Source organism: Buteo buteo, chromosome Z, assembly GCF_964188355.1.
Source record: "Buteo buteo chromosome Z, bButBut1.hap1.1, whole genome shotgun sequence".
NCBI lineage: Eukaryota > Metazoa > Chordata > Aves > Accipitriformes > Accipitridae > Buteo > Buteo buteo.
This window is the reverse complement of record NC_134204.1, coordinates 9,573,536-9,599,647: the sequence shown is the minus strand read 5'-3', so window position 1 is coordinate 9,599,647 and position 26,112 is coordinate 9,573,536. Positions and strand designations below refer to the sequence as shown.

Below are 26,112 nucleotides of genomic sequence, written 5' to 3'. Positions count from 1 at the left end.
TCTCTGATGATCTAGATCTGAAGAATTTTAAAATGCCTGTTAATTTGAGGAGCTGTGGTTCACTTCACTTTTGAATTTGAAATTGTCACAAGGGAAAAATACCATTATTCATTAGGTTGGGAAGCTAGAAGTTTTCTGTCGTACAAGTCACCTTTTGGTCTGAATGTGAGGGAACCGAAGTCAAGAAATGAAATCCAGAGCGTTAGCAAAACAATTGATTTTTATTTTTAATTTCTCTGTTTTAAGCAGCCCTGTTTACTTTACCTAGCCATGTCTTCCATTTAGAGCTGTGAGGCTTATTTTTGAGTACTGTTACTGCAAAAAGAGCCTACCACGAGGAAGAGCAGCAGAAGACACCCTGTTTCAGACAATACTATTTGAGACTTTAGTGCTGTAAATGATGTAGAAATGTGCATGTATTAATGAGGGGTATAATAGGTTTCAATGAAAGTGAGAGATAAGATGTGTTAATCTTGTATATTAAATAGTCCTACAACAATGAACCTTATAATGAGGCTGTTATTAAATCTTCTCTTCACTGGCTTCAGTTCAGCGAAACCAGTGCTTTTCAGTTTGTCATGTTTAAGGCCAGTTTTTACAAGAAAAGACCAACTTTCTGAGGCCTTTAAAGCAACTCTGAAATACTTATCTAATTAGAGATGTGTACAGCATGTGGTGGAAAAGATCTTTGCAGCACTCTGACTACTTTCCTTTTTTGGGTCTGGGGACACCTCCTTTAAAATCAGTATTAGTGCACTTGTATGGAGTTTGATTTGACCTCAGCTGCCTTTTAGGAAAAGGAGCATTGCATTTCTCTCATCAACAGCGTGCAAACAGATTGTGTTCTAACAAGGTTAGAAAGACTGTCAAAATAGCAATAGCTTTAAAAGAAAAAATTAAATTATCTAGAATGATCTGTGATTTTTACATTCTGTGCAGTCCTAGCTATAACACTGAAGGCAGTTCCATAAGAAGGGCAAGATTCCTTGGCTCACTGGTATTTATTCTTTTTCTGTTTTGGTCCAGCAGCATTTACAGATTTTTCATCTTGCCTTTTGCACCATTTGCCGATAGTCAGATTAAAATCCATGTGCTGCTGTCTGAGTATGTTCTAGTTTAAAAGGGGGGGAAAAGAAAGTTGAAATACCCAACCCTGATGCTGAAGGTGCAAGATATGGAGAGGCAGCCACATGAGAAAGCAGCAAACAAAAGAATTTGCTGTGGTGGTCAGGTTTCCTTTCCAGTATGGGCCCGAACAAGGAATCTCTCATTCTGAGAGTGGTGGGAGCTTGGCCGAAGGAGAGTCTCTTTTTCTCCATCAGCATTATTCCCATTTGAGGGCTGTAAGGAAAAGGTTCAGTGAGTGACATCAAGTGTAAAAAATTAAGAGTGATGATTGATGGTTTCCTGCGAGGAAGCAACAAGACAGACACCACTGTGTATTCTCAGGTGATCTCTATTCTGATAGTAACCAAGACCAAACCTGATAAGCTTCATTACAAAATGAGTTGATGTTTTGTGATCTTAAATTCTCATTCCCTGCAAAGCAGACACCTTTTTGATTTACTATGCATGTTCTTTAATTGAGATGGAGGTGCTGTAGCTCTGCTCTCAGTAAGTTCAGGTTTTACATTCCATTTCTCTTTTGCCTCTTCATTCCCTTTCCTCAATGCAGCTGACTCCGAGCTCACATTTATCCTGTTAAATAACTCCTCTTACTGTGTCTAAACATAACAGCTGTGTGTGCATCCTTTCTCAGATACCTCAATTCCCATATAGGCTAAAAGCACCTTATCTCTCCTCAGGCTTCTGCCAGGAGCTCTGTTGTCAAATTAGAGTAAAGAACATGTCTGTTTTAATATCAAGTAGTACTGATATGACAAATGGCTTTGTGTAAACAGTAACGGTGGCAACTGTGAAAGGTTTTTTTTAATTCTCACAAAGGCCTGCAACTAAAACAGCAAGTATTTGCAGTGATGCATATTTTATGTAAAGCCGTGACTGCCTATGTGGATGGAGGGGAGTGTAATTTGAGGAAGAACGGTAGCAGGAGGATTGCACAGCGGATTTTCATGTTGCAAAGTGATGTGTGAGATCCCTCTCTGTAACAAAGTTAACCTCTAAATTTAACAAGTGCTCCGTGCAAGTTCAGTCAGGAGAGCAGTACTATCCAGGAAGGTCACTAGGTGGAGCGTCAGGTCCATTTTTCTTGTCGCAGGGGCTGACCAGTGCTTTTGTCGGCTTTGCAGATGCACATATGGTAGAATATTATCATTTTATGGTTACAATTATGAGCAATTTGATAGAAAATGAAAGCTAAATTATGCAGTGTTCCTTTTATTTGTTTAATTTTGCACTCTAAATATGTAAAAGGAAAAAATAGCACACTTTTTGTGTGGATGGTTATAGGTGCGATACCTTCTTTTGGCTTCAAATTCTCACACAGCACAGGTTGAGATTATTTTCTGTCATACATAATGAAATGTGTGGTGTTGTGCTCGGATGCTGGGGCTGTTTTGCGCAGAAATTGCATATGTCTGAATCTCCTGGCTTCTTTTTCTCCATAAAAAAGGATTGTACATTTACCAGCTGATAGACAAATACGTAAGTAACAAGTTCCTTAAGAGTTTCCAGTGGCTGGGTAGCTGTTCCGTCTAAGCAAATGCCAAAGGAAATTTTTAAATCCTGAAAGTCGCTATAGAAGTTGGCAGAGCTCCCCTGAAAGGACCGAGTATGTTCTGAACAAACTCTTCCTTGCCAATGAGGAAAATCTCCTGCCGTTGCAGTTCTTAAGCCAAAAGTAAAAATTTTTATGGCCCGTGCCAGGACCAGTAGTTTGTTACGATTATCTGTGGGATCTGCATTTTGTGTATTGAGGTTCTTAGTTCTTCTGTCATCAGCTTTATGTCCATTATCATGAAAATGTATGTTTTTGCCAGTGTGTGTAGTGGCATAACTTGCCTTTTGTGTGTTGCATTTTTCCTTCCTTTTCACTAGAAGAAAGTTGTTAGCACAGCCAGGCTGCAGAATAAACCTTTAGTTTCTTTTTTCTTTGCCTGTAAGTATCCTTTTGTTTGTATTAATGAAGATAAGGCTGGAGATGTGTTTTCCACTTGGAATGGGAAGTGCAAGCTCTGAGATGGTATTTGCATTTATTGATCCAGGCATATCTGCTGGCATATGATGGTGTGTGATATTTTTGTCCTTACCCACCTTTGAACCAGAGAACATGGCAGATAAGCTGTCCAGTTTGATTGGCATATCCTGTGGAAAAGGATTTTTGATACATAGGATCAAATCCTGTACTCTAAAGTGCTTTTCCGTTTTGAAAGTATGATAGAAACTTCTCTGAGTTCATGTGCTATGTTGGGAATTAGTTTTAGGTTTAAATGCTTTCCTTGCTCTCTTCAAATCATACTGGCTATCTTTTTGTTTGGCCAGTTTTAGATGCACTATATTTATATTGTGTATTTCAGTATTTTTCAGTATGTTCAAGGCAATCTTGGGAATTTCATCATCTAGGTGGAATACAGCATATTGGTAGATGATGCAAAACTTAGGCTGTCTATAAAAGAAATTTAAAAAAATTACAAGCACTAGGAATAAATCATACTGGTGAATTTAACCAGGGTAGGAAATCTTGTATCTTTCATTGCTTTTTTTTTTTTTTTGGATCAGTTTTAACAGTTGCCTTACAGGTGGTATGGGTGGAGATGGAAAGATTATTTTTTGAAAACAACTCATTCAGCTGTTTAGGAAACTGCATTTTTTATTTCTGTTCCCACCTGACATCAGTAAGTCCAGAGACTAGATTTCAATTTCATGTTTTACATATGCTTCCTGAAAGCTCCAAAGGACTTCCCTGGCTTTGTCCCTAACTTCCTTCTTAACTCTGTAGCTTTTCTTTAGGTACATAACCATAACTTAACTAATTTGTATGCGCTGTATGCAGTCTTGGCTCACTTCGAAGTGTAATCAAGTCATGAACTAATTACAATACCATATTCCCAAAGAATGTAAATTTAATTTCCCTTCAAACAGAATGGGCATGTATTAAGCGATTCCTTTTATATGAGAGCTGTGGCATTCAACAACATAATGCTGATGCTTCAAACAGGAGTGAAGTTCTTAACTTTTGTGGACCTTGTGACCTTTTTCCCTATGCATCTTCCCTTTTTATTCTTTCATCTTGAGTTAATTTACTGACTGGATAACAACATTAAAATATTCAAGTGTAAATTAAAATGTAACTGTTGGGCTTCAGATTGGAGATCACTCTATCATATTGTATGTGACTTCCTTTATAGTGCTTTCAGACGTGTGCTTCCTGAGGATTTTGGATCAGAAAGATTTTGTGTTTTGAATTGAAGGCTCATAAGGTTCAGACCAGTGCCAAATGATTCTTTAATACATTGAAAATTGAATGTGTAGAAAGTTCCCTACAGGTTCTTAGCATCACTGTGCCAAGGAGTCCACATAAACTCAGTTATATAAGAACAAGCAAAGTGAAGTTGTTCATAAAACATTTTATTACCTTCAGTCTTTGCGGCATCTTCAGAGTTTAGATAATAAACCTTCATAGAAGTTACTAGTCTTTACCCTTTCATAGAACAGTGATTCACATAGGTTCAAGCCACTTATTTCTCTTAATTTTAAGGCAGAAGAAACATGTTAGGGTTGACTTTGATCTGTGCCTGGATAGTTTGATTTCTGCAATTCAGCCCTATTGTTGCTCTTCTGAGATGAGATTGTCAAAGCACAGAACTGTATATGTATTAAACACAAGTTGTATTTTAAAATTAAATGTGGGTCAGCTTCCAATGAAGTATGTAATTGTTTAATGCTAAAGGAAAGAGCTTAGAATATCTTAGTTTATATTTCAAAGTGTTCCTTTTAGATGTTAATTCATTAATACCAGCAGTTTATTTTTATTCATATGACTTTTCATATGTAAGTAGTTGAAGCTGCATTATTTTAATCCTTTCTTTGGTTAGGAAGAAGAGAGCCTGCAGGTGGAAATCAGAGTGACATACATATTGCTTCTTTTCCAAAAGGCGTGGTATCTTTCTCCTACTGATATGCAAAATATTAAGGTATAAGATAAACCTCATTGCCTCATGTGTCGAAATACTGAAAAATATATGCTTGCATGATGCATGGAGAAATGTGGGCCCACTTCAAACTGAGCACACTTGTAGTAGAATTTGCCACGAGGCTGTCATGGGCCTTTGGGGCTCTGCAAATTCTGTTTCCTTGTATTATGAGCAGTTAAGTGTAACTTGAGCCTTAGTTGTAGACACAGGGACAGTATTATTTGGAGACCCAGCTATGTGGGGTCTTAGCCTTTGCTTGAGCTTGGTGAAATGCTTTCTTACTCTTGCAGCAGCATTTTAAGGCATTTTTGGGCTACTGAGTAACAGTGCAGTGGAATGCCATAGTACTACAAGGTGCCAAAATTATAGATGTAGAGGTGTGTCTATTAAACATGCGTGTGTTTATATGAGCTTGCTTTAACATTGTTCAAGTTGCCAGACATAGTCCAGCCCAGCCACATTCTGGAAATGGTGTAATGTTGGTGTTGCAGCCAAACTAAAAAAAAAAAAAAACAAACAAAAAACCAAACACAAAAACATAAAAGCAAGGTAAATTAGATCAGGCATGAAGTGCTTGATGATGTGCTACTGTGGCTGTGCCTGGCTCCTTGAATGGGTCTGGCTTATACACACCTGGTTGGAGGGCAGGCAGACAAGCTCAGGTCTGCCTGCAACTTATCTGAGTAGATTTTTCTTTGTAAACCAAAGACCTCTTTCAGTGCTCAGTCTAGCTTCAGCAACCTAGCGTCAGTGGTACTTCCTCAGTGTCTCATTCTCAGTCTAGTTTTTTCTCAGCCGTTGTCCTGAAGGGTCTACCTGAGGTAGTGAAGAGTTTGGTCTTTGCTGAAACTGCCACTATGATGATAACTAGTCAGCTTTCTAGATGCATGTCCTTAAGCAGGGATTAAAAAAAAAAAAGTGTTTTGTGGCTACTAGATCATGATTGCAGATGTCAAAAAGCTTTTTTCATCACGTGCCGAAATTGTATCACTAAAGGTTTCTTCTATCTCTACCACAAAGTGTAAGTTATTGCTACCTTATTTAAATTTAAATCTAACGTGTGCGTGTTTGACTTTTTCCTTCCTTTGTTTGCTTTATTAATCTTTGCATATCTCTGTAATAGCTCTGAGCATGCAGAGTATCTTCAATTGGACATAGGGGCTGATGGGACTAGAGTATCTTGTTGCTGAAGATGGAGTTTTAGCTCTTGTGTTCTCTTCTGGACTGGAGTTGGAGTATGCAGCCTTGGGTGAAAGGATGGTCCAAGCCAGAAATATAGTCAGGGACTATAGGAATTAGTCATCCCTGGGCATCTTGTTTGATGCTTGGGAAGTCTCTTAGGGTTTGTCTGCATGGGTGAGTGCAGGCAAACTTGCACTCTAAGCTAATCAGGTGCAAGATGAATCTGGTCTGTTAGTGCTATGCCTGAGCTGTGCTAACTTACCCTATAGCTGCAAGAGTTGTGTCCTGGAGCTGGCTTGTGGAGTGTGGGACAGCTGGGCTGCAGCTGTGTACACGGACATGTCTGAAGACTCCCTGTGCCAGTTTTCCCATGTGTAAAAAGGGAACACTAGAGCTTATGCCTGTCCCAAAAGTGCTTGTGACAAGCCATTGAGGAAGGAGTCACTAGGTGAGGAGTTCTCACAAACACTCTGAAAATACAACAGGGCCTTTGTTATTGGTTTGATTGCCAAAAAATCTCATTAGTAGTGTTCTCTTCCCTTGCTAATAGCTTCTAGAACACTTTTTCCATAGGTTCCTGTGACTGGAGGCTGCTTTAGTTTTCTTTTTTCATCAAAATAAAGTGAGGTAAAACTAAACATTTCTGCTTGAATGATACAGGCTTAAGAAACCTTCTTGCTAAAGAGAAGGTCCTCTACCTTATTTCTTTTTTTTTTTTTTTTTCCTCTTACAAAAAGTGATTTAAGAAACGGAGAACTTCAGCAAGTAGCTCTTGTGGTGTGGCCTGGTGTTGGCTTCATTTGAAAACTTCGACTGTAGATGAAGAGACCAGTGGGTGTTTGAAATGCTTGCTGTAGTGTCAGCATGGCTCACAGAAGGTTAGGGAGGCTGATGTGTAAAAATTCAAAATCTTTCTAGGAAGTTGCTCAATGGTCTAAACCTGAACACTTCAGATTTTAAGATGGGCTTCACTTGCAGTCAAAGAGACAGTGGAAACAGCGTGCTGGAAGCAGTACAGGATGTCAGTGGGTATGCTAGAGATTGGCACTTTTTTGCCCACCTCTCCCCCTCCCCCCCCCAAGTTTCTGGGGAAGCAAGGAACCATAGCTGTCCTACTTCAGCTTGTGAGAGGGCTAAAATTATTTCAGCAAGGAGTAAGCTGGGAGTAGCAGGTGTAGTCATGGAGCAGACTTAAAAGCCTGAGGCTTAAGAGTAGACCTGGAAAAAGAGTAGGGTTGAGGTTTTGCAGGGTGGATGGACACTACCAGACAGGTCACTGCTGCTGGAAGAGGTGTCCTCCTCTCCCAGCTGCCTGTTCCCTCTGCTCGCTTTGTGCCAGGTCTTGTGCTTAACTGAGCCTTTGCCTTGCCGAGTCAGTTTGCTGAGCCCTTGGAGTGAGTGAGGGGTTTGAGAGAGCTGCAGAGCTGGTGCAGAGGAAGAGAGTGAGACTGGGGGGGCGAGTGGGAGTGTGTCTTTGGCAGCAGTTGAGCATTAAGTTGGCTGTGCCTTCTTGTGAAGCTTCACCTCTAAGAAAAAGCTCTTTGTTCCCTGCCTAACGTCCCTCTCCCTGAAAATCTGTTCCTGGCCTCTGTAAGCATGCCACTGCTGCATGCTAGCAGTCCCTCTTCTCAAAGCCAACTCTATCTCCACTGAGGTATTATCTCTTAAGAGCCATAAATGAACTCTTAATTCTGTGACTTACATTCACTGACGAAATTAACTAATTTATTCTATAAAATATATAGTACTTGCAGTATGACATGTAAATGTGGCTGTTGAAATCTTAACCTTTGCATTTCTGATTTTGATTCCCCCCCCCCCCCGCCATATACAACCTTAGTACTACATACAACTTAATACTAACAAACTGCATAAAATGTATTACTCAGATACATTCAAATGCATTTTTCTTGGTCATAAAACTACTGTTCAGTGAAATGCCAAGTACCACTTCTCTCAGGTAACTAACGTCTTGTAAATCCAATATTTGTGCTCCTGAACACATGAAGAAATATCTGATGTGAGCATTTAGGTGCATTAGTTTTTCTGTGGAATGCAAATCTGTAGGATTTGTTCTCCTATAGGTTTTTTTCACCCTTAACTTTTCTTTTTAAAGTGGATTATGAAAATATTTGTCATTACCTATGTATTTGTCTAAAGACTGTATTGCCATAGTATGTGAGTGCCCTTGTTGTATCTGAATGACTTAAATATTTTTGTGGCAGTGTTGTGTTTGCCTGGCTAATTTGTAGGGGGAAAAAAGAGATAATTTTGCTGCTTTTAGCAAAATTCAATAGAATGGAAGAGTAAGGTCTAATATTAAGAATATTAAGGCTTTTTTTTGTTGAAAACATATTCTGCAGTAAATGTACCAGCACATTATGGAGAATTACCATATTTACAGCTATTCTGCTTGCGTCTTAAACAAATGAACTTGCCCCCCGCCTCCCCATTTGAAGCTTCGTGTTTACTCACTTAGTAAGCAAAGCAGGGCTTTGGACTCTTAGACTATGGTGGCTATAACAATATGTTGCTTAATGTAGAATGATTGTGTGATTGGACAAGGTTTAATCTTCTAACACAGGAAGTTTTAGCAGTTACAATGCTGACTGAATCATACAAGAATTTCAGGAATATTTCAGTTGCTGTTCAAGCTCATGTTAACTATTGCCCTTCCCACTCATGGTCACATAACTGACCCTTGGACAATTAGGATTTGCTTGCATGCTTTCCTAATGTTAATTTTACTTGTCATGTTTTAAGCTGTATTTTAAATAAATTTGGCAGCTGCAAGCAAGAGGTGGTATCATCATGTACACAGCAAGGGCTCTTCAGTCTGCAAAACACCATTTGGGCATCTCTTATATGGTACATTTGCACCATATATGTGCTAAGCTTGGGAGTAAGGGCAATCTTGCCTAGCTTTCCAGAAGGACTGATATTGACACTGTGGCAAGAGTAAAGGTAGGTGCATGGCCATCAGTCGTGTGCCCCAAGGCTGTTCGGGGTACTCGTTCCTTGTGCCAGCAGTGTGCTAGCTGGAGGGAGAAGAGGGTAAAATCTGTTTTGTGGGGAAGGGGTTGCTGGAAGCAAAGTGAATTAAGAGGGCTGTAAAAAATTGATAAAGATAAGACTGTCTGTTTTTATATTCTGCCACATAACATGGGTTTAAATGAATTTCCCTATAATTTGTCTTAAAATACCGACATTTAACTCTTAGGCTGTATAAATGAACTGGTTTTTCTAGAGTAAAATTCATGCCCTGCGTCCAGGCTAATATGTTCACCTACTATAAACATTACTGCCTATGGTTACAACCGGAATAAAAAATTTCTTTTATATACATCATAGCTGGCAGAGACTCCTGAGACTACCACAAATCACTTCAGCCTTTTGGTGCTCTCTGACAAAATGAACTGAAATGTAAAATAGCTCAGGCTTCAGGCAGGCTGGCTCTGGAAAGCAATTAGCTTGTTTAGACTATTGTTTGTACCCTACCCTATTTCCAGGTGCTGAGCAAAGGTGTTCTAGGGGGTCTCCTGATTGATTTAAAAATCGAGGTTTAATAACCTCCTATTGCTTCCTAAAATGTTTCGTTTATTCTCTCTGTCGCCTTTTATTTAAGGGAAGGAAAAACAAACAAACAAAACCTGGCAAGGCCTCCCCCGCCCCCAAAAGAACAAGAAGAAGAAGAAAAAAAGAAAAAAAAACACCTCAGGGTCATAATAGGGAATAACAAAGCAGTGAGTTATTTATGCAGCCATGATTGGCAAAAATGATTGCAACATGAATTTGCCCAGAAGCAATGATTAGATCATAAAAATGTTAAGGAAATCTGTAACTCAACACCATTTTATAGATTGAAGAAGTTTTTGTTCCCTACCTTAATTGCGGTGACTTGTTATTAAAGTATTTATTCAGAGTAATCTCTTTGGACAGCGAGCCCTTATCCCATCTGCATGCATAATTAAAAGTGAGGGGGGAGAGAGGGGAGCATAAATGGTTTACCATGCTACATGAGCAAGGGAGGGAATTACACAATGACAGGTGAAGAGCAGATTTATCTCCTATTGGAATTTCAATGCTGCAAGCAAGGCAGGACACTGTTGCTTGCTAATATCCTTGCAAACACCACAGTTGCTGCCTCTCCAGATTACTGTCCAAAAATCATTGCTGGTCTCTAAAAAGCTTGTAGCGCTGCATCTGTGGCTGTGGGTTTTGGAGGTGTTCTTGCTCAAGCAAAGAGATTGGATTTGGGTATGTGGGCTTGTGAATCCATGTCTGTGCTTAAAAATAGACTATTTACTTACTTGGCTGGCTATTTATTTATTTATAAATAAACATTGGTAGTGTCTGGCTTTGCTGAATACAAATCAGAGGGTTGTAATTGTTCCAACTGAAACAATGTCATCACCTGCCTCCTGCTGCTGTCCCTTTTCCAATGATAAAAGAATTTGATGCAATTCTTTTTCCACTCTCTGAGTAGAGAGAAAGTTGTACTTGAACGTTCATCTCTAGGCAGATTTGTCATCATTAGGCAGTACTTAAACACACAGTATCTGTTTTTAAATTGAACTGTTTACGGATCTGTAAATCAGATTTACACAGAGTAAGTTCATATATATTTGACTCTAACTATTCACTAAAGAGTATTTTTCCCTTAACTTTTGATGTCTCACCTCTGCAGCAGCAGTACAGAGAATGCCAGGAACTTTTGAGCCTTTATCAGAAGTACCTAGCTGAGCAGCAGGAAAAACTATCGCTCTCCCTTTCTGAACTCAGTGCTGCCAAAGAAAAGGAGCAGAAGGTAAGCTCTTCTTTCCCATCTCCTTTTTTTAATTACATCTTCAAAACGTCTTTTCTCTTTTACTAGAACTAAACTTTAAGTGTGTTTTCTTGCAATATAGTATCGAATACTGTTTTGTGATTGGCTTCCCGTGAGTCCTTCCCTTAATACGTGGATTGCAGGAAAACAAAAAAAAAAACCCAAATTTTGGGTCAATAAAATAGCTGAAGTTAATTGACCATGTTGTAATGGAGTAGGAATCATAGGAAACCATGCTTTTGCTAAGGAAACTGTTAAGATGCTCTTCTGTTTTCTGTCCTGTTCCTTAAACAGTAGAGTAATTGCAGTGACTATAGATACAGCCTTTCAAATTTTCACTGTGGCTTTTGACGATTGAAAAGGACATTACAGATGATGTATTTGGTCAGTAAGAGCTTTCTCAAGTGTGTAAGGCAGCCCATCTGATTTCAGCTGTTTATAGAAGACCTATAATTATATATGCAGTTTAAAAACAGAAAATGTTGACTAGAGATGCAATGTGTTAAATTAAGTGGTAATGTGTCTCAGATGCATACGCCCAAAGCCTTGAAGACATGGTTGCTTGATATTTTTTCTTATAGCTCTGTACTTGATTTGCATCCCTGCTTATAGCAGATTATACCCTGGAAATGAAGGCTACTTATGCAAGTGCTCTACCGGATGTTCTTACCTGCTATTCTCTTTCAGTAGCTTCCTTTTTTTTATAGGTGGGGACCTTGATCCTTTCTTTCGCTGGAAGAGTCTTAAAGGCTTATAATAGGGCTCAGAGGATCCAGAAAGTGGCCTGATTCTGGCCTTTCAGTCATTCCCTACTAACAAAATTACACAGACAGGAGCCTGTGAAGGAAGGAGTCATTTTTAATTCTGCTCAGGAAGCAGGTAGCAATACTTCTCTGACTTTATTGGCATTAGGAATAATTTTTTATCCTGCTGAAGTTTTTTTTTGTTTTGTTTTGGTTTTTTTTGTAAAATATGTTGTTGGACATTGAGCTGTTTGTCAGGCTTTTACCCTTTACAAACATTTCGTTTCCATTCTTTTGTATTTTCATCTGCCATCCATTTTGTGATGGCGTTGAGTTCAAAACAAGAACCTTTTTCTCTGAGAATGGATGATGCCTGTGTTCTTACCTGTGATATGCAACTTGCTGGGGATGTCTCTGGAAAACAGTCCAAAGGAGCCCATGCAGTCCAACAGCACTGCGGCAGCTGTGTTTGGGATGATGCCAATACCTCTTAAGTTTTGCCATGCTTAACCTTTCACCTTTAGCCTTTCAACTTCAAATACACCTATCTTGTACCAGGTTAGCACCTAGTATGAAGGTATCTGGTGTAATCACATCTACAGTGCAAAAGTGTAGAAGTAGATAATAGGAAACCTTCAGCCCATTAACTGTCAAATCAGCATCTTATGGTACACCAATCCACATTCATCTGCTCTTGTTCTTCTGTCTTCCTAATCGCTCTATCAAGGTATACACAGAGAATTCTCTGAAATTGTTTTCTGATTTCATGTGCAAAGTTCTATCAAGCTTGTCTTTGATCCCATTACTTCTTTTCTCTATACTTAAAGGTACTTTTGTCCACAAATGCAAATTCAGGTATTATATTGAGGTTTGGCTTGACATTTCTTCTATGGTTACCTAGTCTACAGCTCCAGCCTAGTAGGTCTGAAATTACCCTAGCCCTCTTGCCCTGTGCAAAGCTTTGTAGGCATAGATAAGAACCTGCCAATGCATGTTTCAACTGTTTTTTCTTATGGCTTGCCAAATATTTCTAATGTTTCTGGCCTTCCTCTACAATTTTCTCTTTCTTTGCAGTCCTGGTAGGCATAGAGCTGTTTATATCTTGAATGCTTTCGGCTTTATAAATTGTTACCTTTTTTCCAAACAAGTGCTTCATGCTATGTTTCTCCTCACAGCTCAGAAACTGGAGAGATTTGCAGGACTGCCTCATTGTGCCGGTTCTTTCCCTAACACATGCCTTAATGTGATATCTATCAAAACCGAAGAAGAGCCACTGGTCTGCTTCCTGTTGGACTATTATTTCATAGATTTCTCTTGTTGCTGTGATATTGTCTCTTGTCTTAATACCTGAACTGTGAGCTCTTAGGGTCGTGATAGGTCTCTTGTTCTCTTTGAGTGTTGTCTTAACACAGTAGTTCAGCCAGGCATAGGGCTTGCATTCTCGTGTCTGTCTCAATGGGGAATGCCACAGGGGAATGCAGCAGGGAGGGATTTTTTGGAGATAAGAATTGGGAGGGCGACAGATCCAGAAAACTTTCCTCCTGCTCTGAGTGCTGCTGCCTGTACCAGCGCTCTCTGCCCTGCTGAAACTTTTATGCTCTTGCTCTTTTTGTTTTAAGACGGACTTTAAAAAAAAAAAGCCACCTTGTTTAAATATTAGGCTAAAAGAAGCCTTTCTGAGTTTTGTTTGAATCCTGATCCATTGGGAATCTTTTCCCTATTGTTTGTTGTTGGCTGGGCTAAGGAAATCCTGGATATGTCTGGCTTTAAATCAATAGATACTAGCTTGCTACCTAGTTTTCACTTCTTTGAACTGTCTAGGAGAGGTAATCAGCATTTCCTATTTCAGGGGACTGCTGATGTTACCGGGGCATCTGTGCTTCAATGTAAGATGTCATTCTGATTTTCCTGTGTCTTGCAGAAACATGGGACTGCACAATTATACTCTGTATTGAAGCACTTCTTTGTTCTGCTTGTTAAGAACTGCTCTTTCTTGTTTCTCTTCATTTTCCCCTCTTTTTCCTACTTGTTTGTTTTGATTCATTTCAAATGCTACACCTATATCTTAACATCACCTGCTTTTCGTCTGTCTGGCTCCCTCATTCTTACTGTACAATAATGCTGGCCACGAGCTGTCACTTTCCCCTGCGCTTGGATAACTATTTGAAAGCATCTCCTTTCAGCGTTTAAATGCTGGGCTTTGTGTTCGAATGAGGCAGTTGTCTGGTAACTCTGCAGTTTTCTTGACCTGTTATCTGTTGCATTGTTGCAAAAAGAGGTGGAGTTGTATGGGAGGCCAACGACTGCAGTAGCTGTGTGCGGGTGGCTGAAATGCAGCCCTGGTTTGTAGCTACATTGAACTAATGCAGATAGTTTGGTGTTAACTTTTATTTTTGTCTGTTTTAGCAGCACCTAACGGTAGCAATAATTCTGAAACCACGTTTTCCTCTTACCTAATATTGCTTCTTTATAACGAAAGTCAGCCCTCAAAATTTAAAGAAGCATTCTGGTAGCACCAAAATAAAATTTCTGGGAAGATGGTGGTGAGATGATTTAAGACAGAACTCTCATGGAGTCAATAATCAGTAACTGGAACATGGAGCTTGCTTTTTTTGTGAGATAAAGTTAATTCCATTTGAAAAGATACTTAAGGTGACATGAATTGAATTATTCAAACTGGCCTTCTCAGCATTAACTCTAGGTTAATATCTCATGATGCCTCTGGTTTCATTATAGGAGTTTTAAGTACATAACTTTTAATAATAAATTCAATACCTAGAAGCCAAACTGAAATTGGTTTACCTTCTACCAACCCATAAAAAGAAGCATTAATTGTAAAGTGAATATTAAAGTGGTCACTAAAGTTGACTCAGACAGATTCAAAGAGATAGCTCTTGTGTAAAGGAAGTGAAGAGCTCTACTGAGCAATAGGCTTCTGCCCTGATGTTAGTAGAAAATACCATCCATATTAAAATGTAGTTAAACCTCGTTTATCAAAATGATTTTTGGATGTTCTTTCGGCAGCCCCCAAATGTTTAGTCTTTGCCATTTTCAGAAGCTTTACACAGAGATGTAAAGAAAATTGCCCTTGTTCTAGGTAATCAGGTCTGACCTAGTTAAATAGTTGCTAATTCACTGCCATGTCAGTGGCAAGAATCCAGTTTACTTTGGCAAGTCTCTGGCTGATGAATGTGTAGATGTTCTGCAGCCCAGGGTAGGACTTGAGTCACAATAGTTGGACAGACAGCTGAGTTTCTGCAGGACTGGGATTATTGAGCTACTTCTGCTAAAAGAAGGATAATACCTGTAGTCTCAGCTGCTAATTCTCTTGCTTTACATAAATTCTTGTTGTGTAGGTGTTTTAAGGTTTGGTTCTTCCCCACTGTGTATAAATGGCACAGATACGCGGTGGGATTGTAGACAGAAAGGAATATCAAGAATTTATTTTCAATGGGATCTCTGCTCTCCCCTTTTCTTGTGTATTATGTCGTCTGTCTCCTGTTTGGTGTTTATATTTCAGTAATGCCAGAGGCTCTCATCAGAAATGAGGTACTGTTGTGTACTAAGCACTGTGCAGGCATACTGAAAGACATGGTCTGCTTTGGGAAGATTGTAAAATCTTAAGAAGATTAACTTTTGGGGGAGACTTTTTTTTTTTAAATGTTACTATTTCTCTTGAATCGCTTGTTCATTTTAAAAATTGTTGACACAGTTGTGGTGTCATTTCACAGTAAATTCTAAAGGAAGACTTTTCCTGGAAAGACTAGAAAGCCTTGCTTTCTTTTCATGTCAGTGACTAAAATTCTTGTCCATATCATCGTCATTTTTTGCCTTAATAAGGGTGATTACACACTGAAGCTTCAAACATTGGTTATTAGATTTATTACTCTTTCCCTTTGAAAAGGATATTGAAACAAGTAAATTTTCAGAAGCATTTCCTTTCTGATTGTCCCCAAACTTTCCCATTCCTCTTTTTTTCAACACAGGTCACCTTTAAAGACATTCTTAGCTTGCTTAAAGAAAAAAAATCCCACATATGCAAAGGGTTTTGAATGCTATGAGGTAAACCTGCATGATAGAATTGACTTTGTCTGTTTACCCAGCTGTACTGGAACAATGGATGAGCCCATCTGAAAGATACTTGAGAACTGGGATAATAAATAAAGAACTAATTTGACTGGGGACCTCAAGGGTATTGGAATAATTTTAAGAGGCCAGACAGAGACAGAGTTTTAGCATGAGTAAATATAGGGAATAGCCTGGCCTTACCTGTGTTACTTTTGGCAAATCCTCTGATCTCTCTCTGTGAGTCTCTTATCTGTAAAAAGGAGATAATGTTTTTGTCCTCGTTCTTTCTGTTTTCTACTGAGAATGTCAGGTTTTGTGTGCTTCTTCATGTGTGTTCAAAGAGATCAGTGATGATATTTCAAATTTAGGGTGGTCTGGAGTAGACTACCTTGTAATAGGATGAAGAAAAATCATGTTTTTTCCTTTCACCTCTAGGTTACTAAGTCATAGTTAATTTACCTATCATTTCAAAAAAATGCTAACACCAAACAGCAATGCAGATGAATATAAATATTTAATGAAGAGGAAACATCAGTATTGAAATATCTGCGTATTGCTAGCATTCACAACAGAACTCACCTACACTCAATCCCCTGGAAATGTATGCCATAGTAGAAACGTTTGGCTCGCATAAAAGCACCGCCTACTTGCATGCTGTGAATGATGCTGTATTCGTGGTGATAAGCACTTCACTCTCAGCTCAGTGCTTAAACGAGGTCTGAGCTGTTCACTGCTTAACCGAGTTCTGTGCCAGTTCACCGTTTCTTTGTTCTATTGTCGTGAATCAGCGTTGTCTCTAGTCTCTTTAGGGTCTTTTGATTTTCTCTTTCTTTTCTTTGAAGATGCCTCCTTTGGTTTCATCCACTTGGCTTTAAAAACTGTACCTTCTGTGGAAATCTTTTCCTTAGGTGGACACTGATCTCTGGTGTGTATTTTTCTGTTGGGGGATAAATCTGGAAAGATGACAGTGCCTTCCTTTCCGGGAAAACCTTCTCTTGGCCTTGTAGACTTCTGATGATATTGTTACTATTGTGAAATGATATATCTGGATTTTTATGAGACTTTGAGAAATTTGTAGCAGGACTGCCTGTCCTTGAGAAGCACTTTACAAAATCTTAGCTCGGATATTGCAATTTCTTCAGTATAACCCTTGTAGTGGCTCTTGGGAAAGCATTGTGACCATACTCACCAGCATCGTCTCAATCTCCTTTTGAAGTGAGAGTAAAGACTTCTTCAGTGAATGCAAGGCTTCATAAGACTGCACTTGCAGTCAAAGATTTTGTATTATGCTATGGGCCTTGAGGAAGAAAACTTCTGTTCTACTCTTCGCTTTGTGGAGTTACCTGTTTACCTGACAGCCATTAGGAGTGCAAACATCCCAGCTGCCTACTCATATTCTGACACTTTCAGTTGTATAGTCCTTGACCTATGCACTTGCCCTTTGGTTCTGTTGTCTTTGGCCTTTTTAAAAAGTTGAGACTCATGAAAATCAGTTTCTCATGTACTTCCAACCTCCTTGATTCACCAGCTCCTGGAAACAGACTTCTCAGATTCCTCTAAGTGTGGCAGGTCCTGTATGTTGTCATCAAGATTACATTCCTGAAGTTCCTGACTTGTTGAAAACCAGTGCTGGAGACTTTCAAAGCCTAACTGAACAAGCAACCTAATGTAACTTTGGAGGTGGCCTTGTTTTGGTGAGGTTTGTACCAGATAACTAGCAGAGTTCCCTTCCAACCTGAATTTTTCTGTGATTCTATTCTGTATTCTCTTTTCACCAACCCTTCAAGAGAAGGGTCATCCTGTGAGAATCTATTTTGGTAAAAAGTGAAAATGCTTCTGGGCCAGTAGCAATAGTCCAACAATTGGACCCTTATTTCTTAAAGTGGAAACGATTAGAGTTGCTATTTCTTGCTGTTGAAACAAATAGAGGCTGTAGACTAATCTAGGACTTCATAACCTAAATACCTTTATTAATCAGTTTAAATTTCAGGTAGTGTGATATTAGCAATTATTATACTGAAAGATAAATTTCTTACTGTCTCTTGCCTGCAAAGCACACATTTTTGTGTGTTGATCAAGCTGTTTAATTAGAAGTGTCTTTAATGAAAGCCAGGTGATTATCGTTTTGGGGCACTATAGGTTGGTCTTTGTATGGCAGAAAGGCTTTTCATGAAAGCCAGGGCTGTGATTTTTCTTTCAGCCAAGAAGGTGGGAATTCTTTATCTGTCTGTACCAGGATGACTGCCTGCAGAAATATCTCTCTGAGTTAGCTCCGAATTCCCTAAGATTTAGCTCAAGTTTTTCATTTTGAACTGCAAAAAGTTAAAGTTTTTCTGATGCACAGTTTGCCATTTGAAGTTTTAAGGACTCTCCTTACAGGATTTTATCCACTGTAGGACAAATTTGTAAAGTTCTTGAGACAGCTGGACTCATTTCCCTGTATAAGCAGAATATATCTGGTGAGGTGGCATCAGCACAGACTGTGCATCTATGGCATTTATTGCAAGAGTGCATGCACATTGCATGTGATTATGGTTTAGAACAGCCTGGTTACCTGTCTCTGATGCAGTGTATGTATTAAATATCATTGCATAACAATTTTTGGTTGCCATCTATTCACGGCAGATGCCAGAACATGTCTGAAATGTCCCACATTCAGATGTATAGTAATAGACGTTTCTCTTCATTTTGGAAATTCACTCATGATTTCAGAGCTTGGGATGTGGGTAGAAACAGACCATGCGGACATTCAGGACCGTCATGTGCTAATGGTGACTCAGTACCATCAACAGAAACAGGGATACATGAGTTGCTCTTGTCTATGCAAGAAAACTCTCTGTCTGAAACCAAAGTAGTCAAAGCTAACCACACAGATACATGGTTTCTCAGGCTGGCTGAGCTACTTCCTAAGATGTAGAACAGGGGAAGCAAATGATGTCCTCTGACCTGTCTCGGAAGTCTGGATTACCTTGAGGTTGGTCTCTGCCTTGAAATAAAGTCATTTCTAGTGAATCTGTAATAGATACATTTGATTCCACGTTACATACTTCTTCATCTGTTCTCTTCTCCATAAGAAGCAGCAATCCTGTTGACTGGAGCAGGCCAAACAAATTTTCAGGATGTCTTCTGTTTTCTGGTGTGTAACTTCAAAAAATCTTCTTACTCTCTGGAGTTGCTTTGAGAACATCAGTACCTTGGTTGAAGACTGTCATTTTACAGTGCATCTGATAAATGTCTCTACTCTAAAACTTCAGACAGAGGACTTTTCACAAAGGAGTAAGGACATTGGTGCCTTCTATGGCTAGGTCAAGAACCCACTCTTGCAGCCTAATATAAATTTTAAACCTCATCAGAAAAGCTTTAAATCACAGTCATACTGAGAATGTAATCTGGGTCAGGAACCATTTATGTACATGGTTACAGAAAATGAGACTAAGAATTTTAATAGAGAACTTGTCTCATTAAATGAGCTTGTGAGACTGCAAAGGTAGAACAGCCTGTGAACAAGTGAGTTCACTTTTCTGGATTTCAAGTGACAGCTGTGGAGACCACTTCTTTTCCTGAGACCCATACATTCATCACATAAAGCACAACGCTCCGCTGTTAATGGAGCTTCTTGGCACAACTCTTCCTTTTGGATACTTACCCTTCAGTGCTCATTCAGTTAGGCACTCTGGGACTCCTGGTGATTTGTGGTTTTGGAGTATTTGATGGTGTCCCTTGTAATGAGTGTGTACATTTAGGCATGGGGTTGAAGGAGATAGAACAATTAATTTGATCTGTAATTTCTGCATTAAGTGTGGGTACATTGCCTTGGAGTGCCTAGAGATTTTGAGGCTGAGAGGAGTAGAGGACCTGGGATGCACAGTATCATTCAGGTAGCAGCGTGCATGTCCATATATGTTGGAAAGACTTGCTTCTGAGCAGTACTGCTAATGCAAAAATCCTTCTGTTATGTGTGCCTGGGCACATGTGCAACCATCATGTGAATGTATAAACAGACTGACTTGTAAGTAACCTCTTCTATTTCAAGCCAATATGTAGCACCTGGTGAACACACAAACCCATATAGCTGAAACACTGTACAAGTTCATGATTCACACTTGAATTGATATACATATAAGCAAGCTTTGAATATAATACTGTCTCTCATTGTAAAACTATATTATTTTCTGCTTTTTCTAAATCTTAAAGCAGAAATAAGTGCCAGTTTCTTTTTTTTTTTAATTTATTTCTTTTTAACTTGAACATTCTAGTTAATCAACATATGTCTGCCTTTTGAAACATTATCTCAGGTCCTTTGTGTAGATTGTGAAGCTTCAGGTAAAATCAGAGCCAGTGGTATGTCTGGAGAAAGTCCTTTTTACTTGGGGAAATGAGAATTCAGACACACATGCTGGTTTTTAAACATTTAGTCCTTTGTTTTTCATTTCATCCATGGGAATGTCATTAACAGGACATGAGAAGTTTTGATTAATTTTTTTCATTACTTGTGCTGACCATGAGAATTCTGCATACAGGTGTGCTACTGGGACTGCTGGTGTGATCTGCCAGGTAGGTGAGGGCTGGCAAGCAGATGAATTGGGATCCAATTCTGGTCTTTTACTGTCTTGTCATCAAGTTATTTAATTGCTTTCTGGCTTAGTTTCCTGCTCTTTAAATAGAAAATAATGCCCACTGTTTTTTAGAGAATGTAAACTCTGTGAATTTAAAACGCTATGTAAATGCAAAGATGAATTGTTGGTCTAGTTATATACTGTAAGGAGAGCTCAGTTGATCTGGGACTTCTTCATACAGAAGTTAATTCTTGTAAAGAGGTAGTCTTCTTGCCTGTGTGGGGTTAGAAAAAAAAAGTACTCAACATGGGTGAAAAACCCCTTTGATGCTGTATGACACAGGGCAGATACACATATTATATGACTAATTTCATGGGCGTGTTTATTTATCAGAGGTAAAAAGGATCACGTCACCTGAAATGAAGAGACTGCACTTCTGTAAGTAAAACACGAGAAGAAAATGCTAGAGTTCTCTATTAGCTAGACACATATCTATGCATTCTTATTTGTTTCTTTAAGCATTAATTCTATTATAATGGTTTATCCAAAGTACTGTTACTCTAACAACATGCTTATTTAAAATGAAGTAAATGTAGAGGGCTACAGAATTGCTTTAAAAAAAGTATTTCAAAACTTGTAGATTTAATTTTTTAGTGCTTTGTCAGTCAGGCCATGTAATTCAGTGAACACTAGCATGTTAGAAAGTTACTCTCTGATTCCTTCTTCTAATGATGTGTGTGATAGGAGCCTCAGTCACTCTTGGGTCCTTCCGTAGAAAGCAAGAGAAAGTGTGAAGCACCTCCAGAAGGTTACTCGAAACCAGTTGATAATTCAGTTTTGAAGAATCTGGGCTGCTTCTTTCTGAAATCCTCATTATTTTATCAAATATCAAGATACTCCTTTTACGTTTTCATGACTGATTAGATGGCATCATCACTAAAATGATCAACACTGAACACAGTGTGCAGTCCTAGTAAGACCATGTTTATCTTGGTGTGGCTTGTTGATTTTCAGACATCATTAATACTGCTTACATGCTGAACTAATCCCTTGTGTTAAAATTAGTAAATATTCTAAGTATTACTTTTAATTTGTCTTCAACTTTTTCAAGCCATGAGTCTAAACTTCTGTGTGGGAGCGTATTCCATGTGGCAGACTGCCAAACAGACCTGGCAAAAATGGAGACGTTCATTATGCCCTTTTAACTTTTTTTCCTAATAGGAGAAAGTTAATAGATTGAAATAAGAGGTGAATACTTCTGTTGTAATAAACTAGCAAGAAAGAGTTTAAGGATATTACGGAAATGTTTGAAATGTCAGAAACACTGTAAAATGGGGAGGCTGGTAATTTTTTAAACAAACAAAAGCCCAGGAAAAATCTTTCCTTATTCAGTGAAGGTGCTAGTGAAATCACCAAGTTTTTTTCCTCTGTTATAGTGGAGGAATCTTTCTGTATCATAGTTTGATGGACAGGATGACTTGAGACACTTGAGTGAGAGCTAAAGTGGAACTTCCCAGCCATCATAGTAGATGCGCTGTTTCACAGTGTTAGGAGGAGAAAAAAAGTGCATCTTACTGTCTTCTGGGAGCAAATGAGGCTCAGTTATTTGGGTGGCAGATGCTGCCTGAAGTCGGAAACATCTCTCTATCTGTGCTACCAAATGTGAGCCACTGTAAGACCATGACGTTGCTGGTACATGTGGCAGCCCCTCTGGGGCCAGAAGCCACTGTCCTCTTGGTGCCTGCATGAAGCCTGGTGTGGAGCTGGGAGGTGCTGCCACCAACACAACCATCACTGCTGTGGGATGAGAAAATTTCCTTTCTGTGATGGTCATATTCAAGTAATGAAGATTTAGACACCCTTAACAGCAGGCTGTTCCTCCCATAAACTGGTCCTCACAGTTATGGTTTTCACATGTATTTATCCCTTTTCACAAAGGGGCAATTAAATTCCCATCAGTATGCCAAATTTATTACATTCTGTCTACCTAAATATTTCCTGTCATTTCAGTGAATGTGGCATTTTCTGGTTCTTTTTATCTTGCAACTTCTTAACTGTCACACGTTCTCTCTGAGCTGGCTAAATGTCGAGGGTGGAATAAATTATTACTCACATACTGTTATTTGTACAACTGTAGTATTTGGGTTGGGGACCAATGTCCTCTTGTACTAGGTGGGCATCTGAATCTGAATGATGGTCATTGTTCCAAAGAAGTCACAATGTCGATGTGTTCAAGCATTTTTTTTTTAAATCACTTGGAGATGAAAGCTGCTTTAAAGATAAATGTAGGATGATCATATTGAGTATTACTTACTGATATGTATTTCTTGCATAGATTTGATTTTCTATTTACATTGCTTTCTGTAAATGCCATTGTTAATACAGTTCTGACATCTTATTTCCTTCATGGCTGTCTCAGTAGCATTTTATTTCTGATGCTTTAATAACTCAGTGTAGACTGAAAGGATAAAACTGAGGGAATTGACTGAACTAATTAGATCCTGATTTGTCTGGCTGTCCAGTGCCTGACAAACATGTCTTTGACATAAACAGAATAAAACATTTTTGCCATTAGCCACTTACAAATAGCTATTTTGGCAGAGCTTTGAAACTATTCAATTCTCAGGGCATATTGTGCTGGGTAAGGCACCAATTCAGGATTTTTCTTTTGCTATTGTGACTCCTCCTTCCTGTCTGTGCTGAAGTAGAGTCATATTTAGTAGCTTCACAGAAACTCAAAAGCAGTTAGTGCAGTTATCACGCTAACAAACCGAGTATTTCTGAAAAAGTGGAAATGTTCCCATTTCAATTTCTGGTTAATGACACACTTGAGTATGGCATCTGAAATGTCAGTCTTTGTATTTTCAAACCTGTAGAAACTTGAATAAAGCTTATACATAAGAGCAATCAACTCTGATAGCAGTAGGCTAAATATCGGTTTCTGAAAATAAATTTTATATGAATCTATTCTCCAGACAATTTGACTTTTAAATGTTTAAAAATGTGACATCTTTATATAAGTGAATACAGATTGAGGCAGGAGCTATAAAAACTTGAAGTTTCCATGCATCACCTACTTTTCTCTATCACCTGTTAAACAGCACAACTAGATACAATGCAGGTTTTACTACTTTCCATTGCAATAATTTACTGTCCTTCTGACCTATAAACAGATAACTGTTAGCATGACTTGATACTTTTAGATGTTTGGATACATTCCTGAAGGTAATTCACGGTTTTAAATATTGTGTGTGTGAAAGGTTTTATAACCTAGCATTTGGAAAACGGCAGCATTACATTTCTTTGAGCAGTGTTCTGGGAATAATGATTTGTCACTGAAGCCCTGTTACAGGGCTTCCTGAGCAAGCGTCCTCTCCTCTCACTTCCTCCTGGAATGCTGTATCCTTACGTAAGGACCACTGAAAAATTCATGAAGCACATTCCTTTTTGTCAATGCTTTCCTAGAGGGTGACTTCACTACATTCTGCATGCAGAAAGTTTTCAGTGACTTCAATAATTGATTTACATGTAAAACTTCATTGCAGTAAGGGGGGGATGCTCCATTAGAAAATTTGGGAGTGAATGTTAAGTAGGTTCTTGTTCTGCATCTGACTTACTGCACTACTGACTTACTCTGTGACCTTTGGATAATTAGTTCAGCTTTCTGTGCCTGAGTTCACTATTTGTACAGTGAGGTTAACAGTGCTTCCCGCCAATGCTTGTAAAGCTTTTCAAGTTCCGTGCATGAAGAGCACAAGTATAAAGCATTGTCATGATTCATAATGGCATTACTTCTTTGCACGAAAGCCCTCTATTGAAATAAGCACAGTTGTGCTGAAGTAAGAGTGGTGAATCAAGTCTGTTAATTTTTTTGAGATATAAAATAGCCATAAGAAGTGCTCCTGCAAAATGGCAAACCATTTAAATGCCAGCAGGGTCATTATTCTCCTCAGATTGCTGCTTTTGAATGTTGCTTTTCCTTTTGGTCAGAAATAAGCCCAAGAACCTCAGGTGAGAACCCAAGTTCTCACATCTCAGTATACTGATTGTGCAGTAATATGCCTGAATTGTGCCTGTTCAAGGCAATCAAAGTATTAGCACGAGGTAGTGGTGCTGGCTAGGTAGTGAGCTAATGACTGGTGAATACTTGGTAAGGTCCACTCCATTAGTTCCAGTCAGTTGTTCAGAGAGGCTAGGAGCAGGGGAAGTAATCCTGAAGCATGCTGGCTGACAGGGGTGTCTGCCTTAAAGAAGAGTGCATGGAATAATCTTGAGTGACTTTCTAAAGACTCAGTATGTTAGTGAGACTTGAGGTGCTTAATCCTCATTTCTTTTATTAACTTAGTTTTTAAAGCTTGGTTTAGGGCATAAGTGAGAAAAGGGCCAATAGTAGTTGACAAATAATTTACTTGATAAGCCAGTATAGATAGAGAATGACTGAAGATAAGCAGACCACCTCTGACATTTACATAATGTTTACCTAGAGCACTCATTGTAACTTGTTTGTTACAAAAGTCGTCATCTGGAGATTAACAGTAAATAGGGGAAATGGGAATATAAGACTAGAATGAGAAAAAGACAAAGGGTAGAAACAGGGAGATGCGTTCAAGCAGAGGAACAGGGAGATCACATAGCCCTGCTTTGTTGATGGTATTTATGGACTATGATAATGCTATCTCCATAGATACTCCTAGGAGAAGAAGAATTCATCCAGGTTATTGTTTCTTGAGAGGGTAATCTCTGATAAGCATTGTGAAGATTATCTGTAAGTGCATGTAGTGTCAGTAAGAGGGCTTCATGGAGATCCAGAGTTGATATTTCTCTCAAACTTGGAAGAAACTCTAACATTTACTTTGTAAGTAATGGTAAGTATATGCCTTTCCTACACAGCGGGTGTCAGTCATGAGTATGCCAAGTTCAGCTGCCCATCGAAGATGAGAGCATTTAATAAAAAAAAAAAGGCTTTTATGCTTTTGTGGTAGGCGGTAGAGGGGATGTGGGAAGGGAGTAAAATGATTGGAAGAGCGGTAGAAAGTTTGCAGCACAGGTCAATGAGATGTTCTCTGTAATGACAATAACTGCTAGGAATGTTCTAAAATCACTTTATCAGTATTGGTATTATAAAGTTTTAATATCTGACAGGCAGAGATTTCCACATCACTGTAATTCGAAAGCTTGTTTAGGCCGTGGAAGATCTCTGCTGAAGTAGTGAAGGTTGGGTTAGAGTTTGACCATGGCCCAATTTTATGGCTTCATGATTTTGGAGGCATGTTGGGATCTGAGGGTGTAGTTATGCTGGATTACTGAGTTGAAATGAGTTTTTCCTACATCAGAAGTGAGTACTACACACTCGTAGTTTTACTGAAATATTAATAAAAAGAAGTCCTTTCATTCCTCAAGCACTCTTAAAATGCTCTTTCTAACAAGATAATAACTGTAACCTAACAATTTTATATGCATAACCTTTTGTAGGCCATACAGCATGTGCAAGCAGGAATGGCAGGTTGTAAAAAATTATTGTAGTTGTTTGTATTGTGATAGTGCTTAGAAGCTCAAGCTCCATTCTTTCAGGTATAGCATGAATATTAAAGGAAGATAGAGACTTCTGGCCCATGCTGCGATTTTGCAGAAGCACAGCTTGATGC

General features: G+C 38.8%; 1 protein-coding gene across 1 annotated transcript in view; it reads left to right on the top strand.

The window, feature by feature from the left end:
- The window catches only part of KIAA1328 (KIAA1328 ortholog), a 189,841-nt gene that overhangs the window by 68,918 nt on the left and 94,811 nt on the right, over window positions 1–26,112 (top strand). Inside the window, 1 exon segment of the mRNA XM_075020054.1 lies at window positions 10,955–11,082. Coding sequence (XP_074876155.1) covers window positions 10,955–11,082 — 128 coding nt within the window.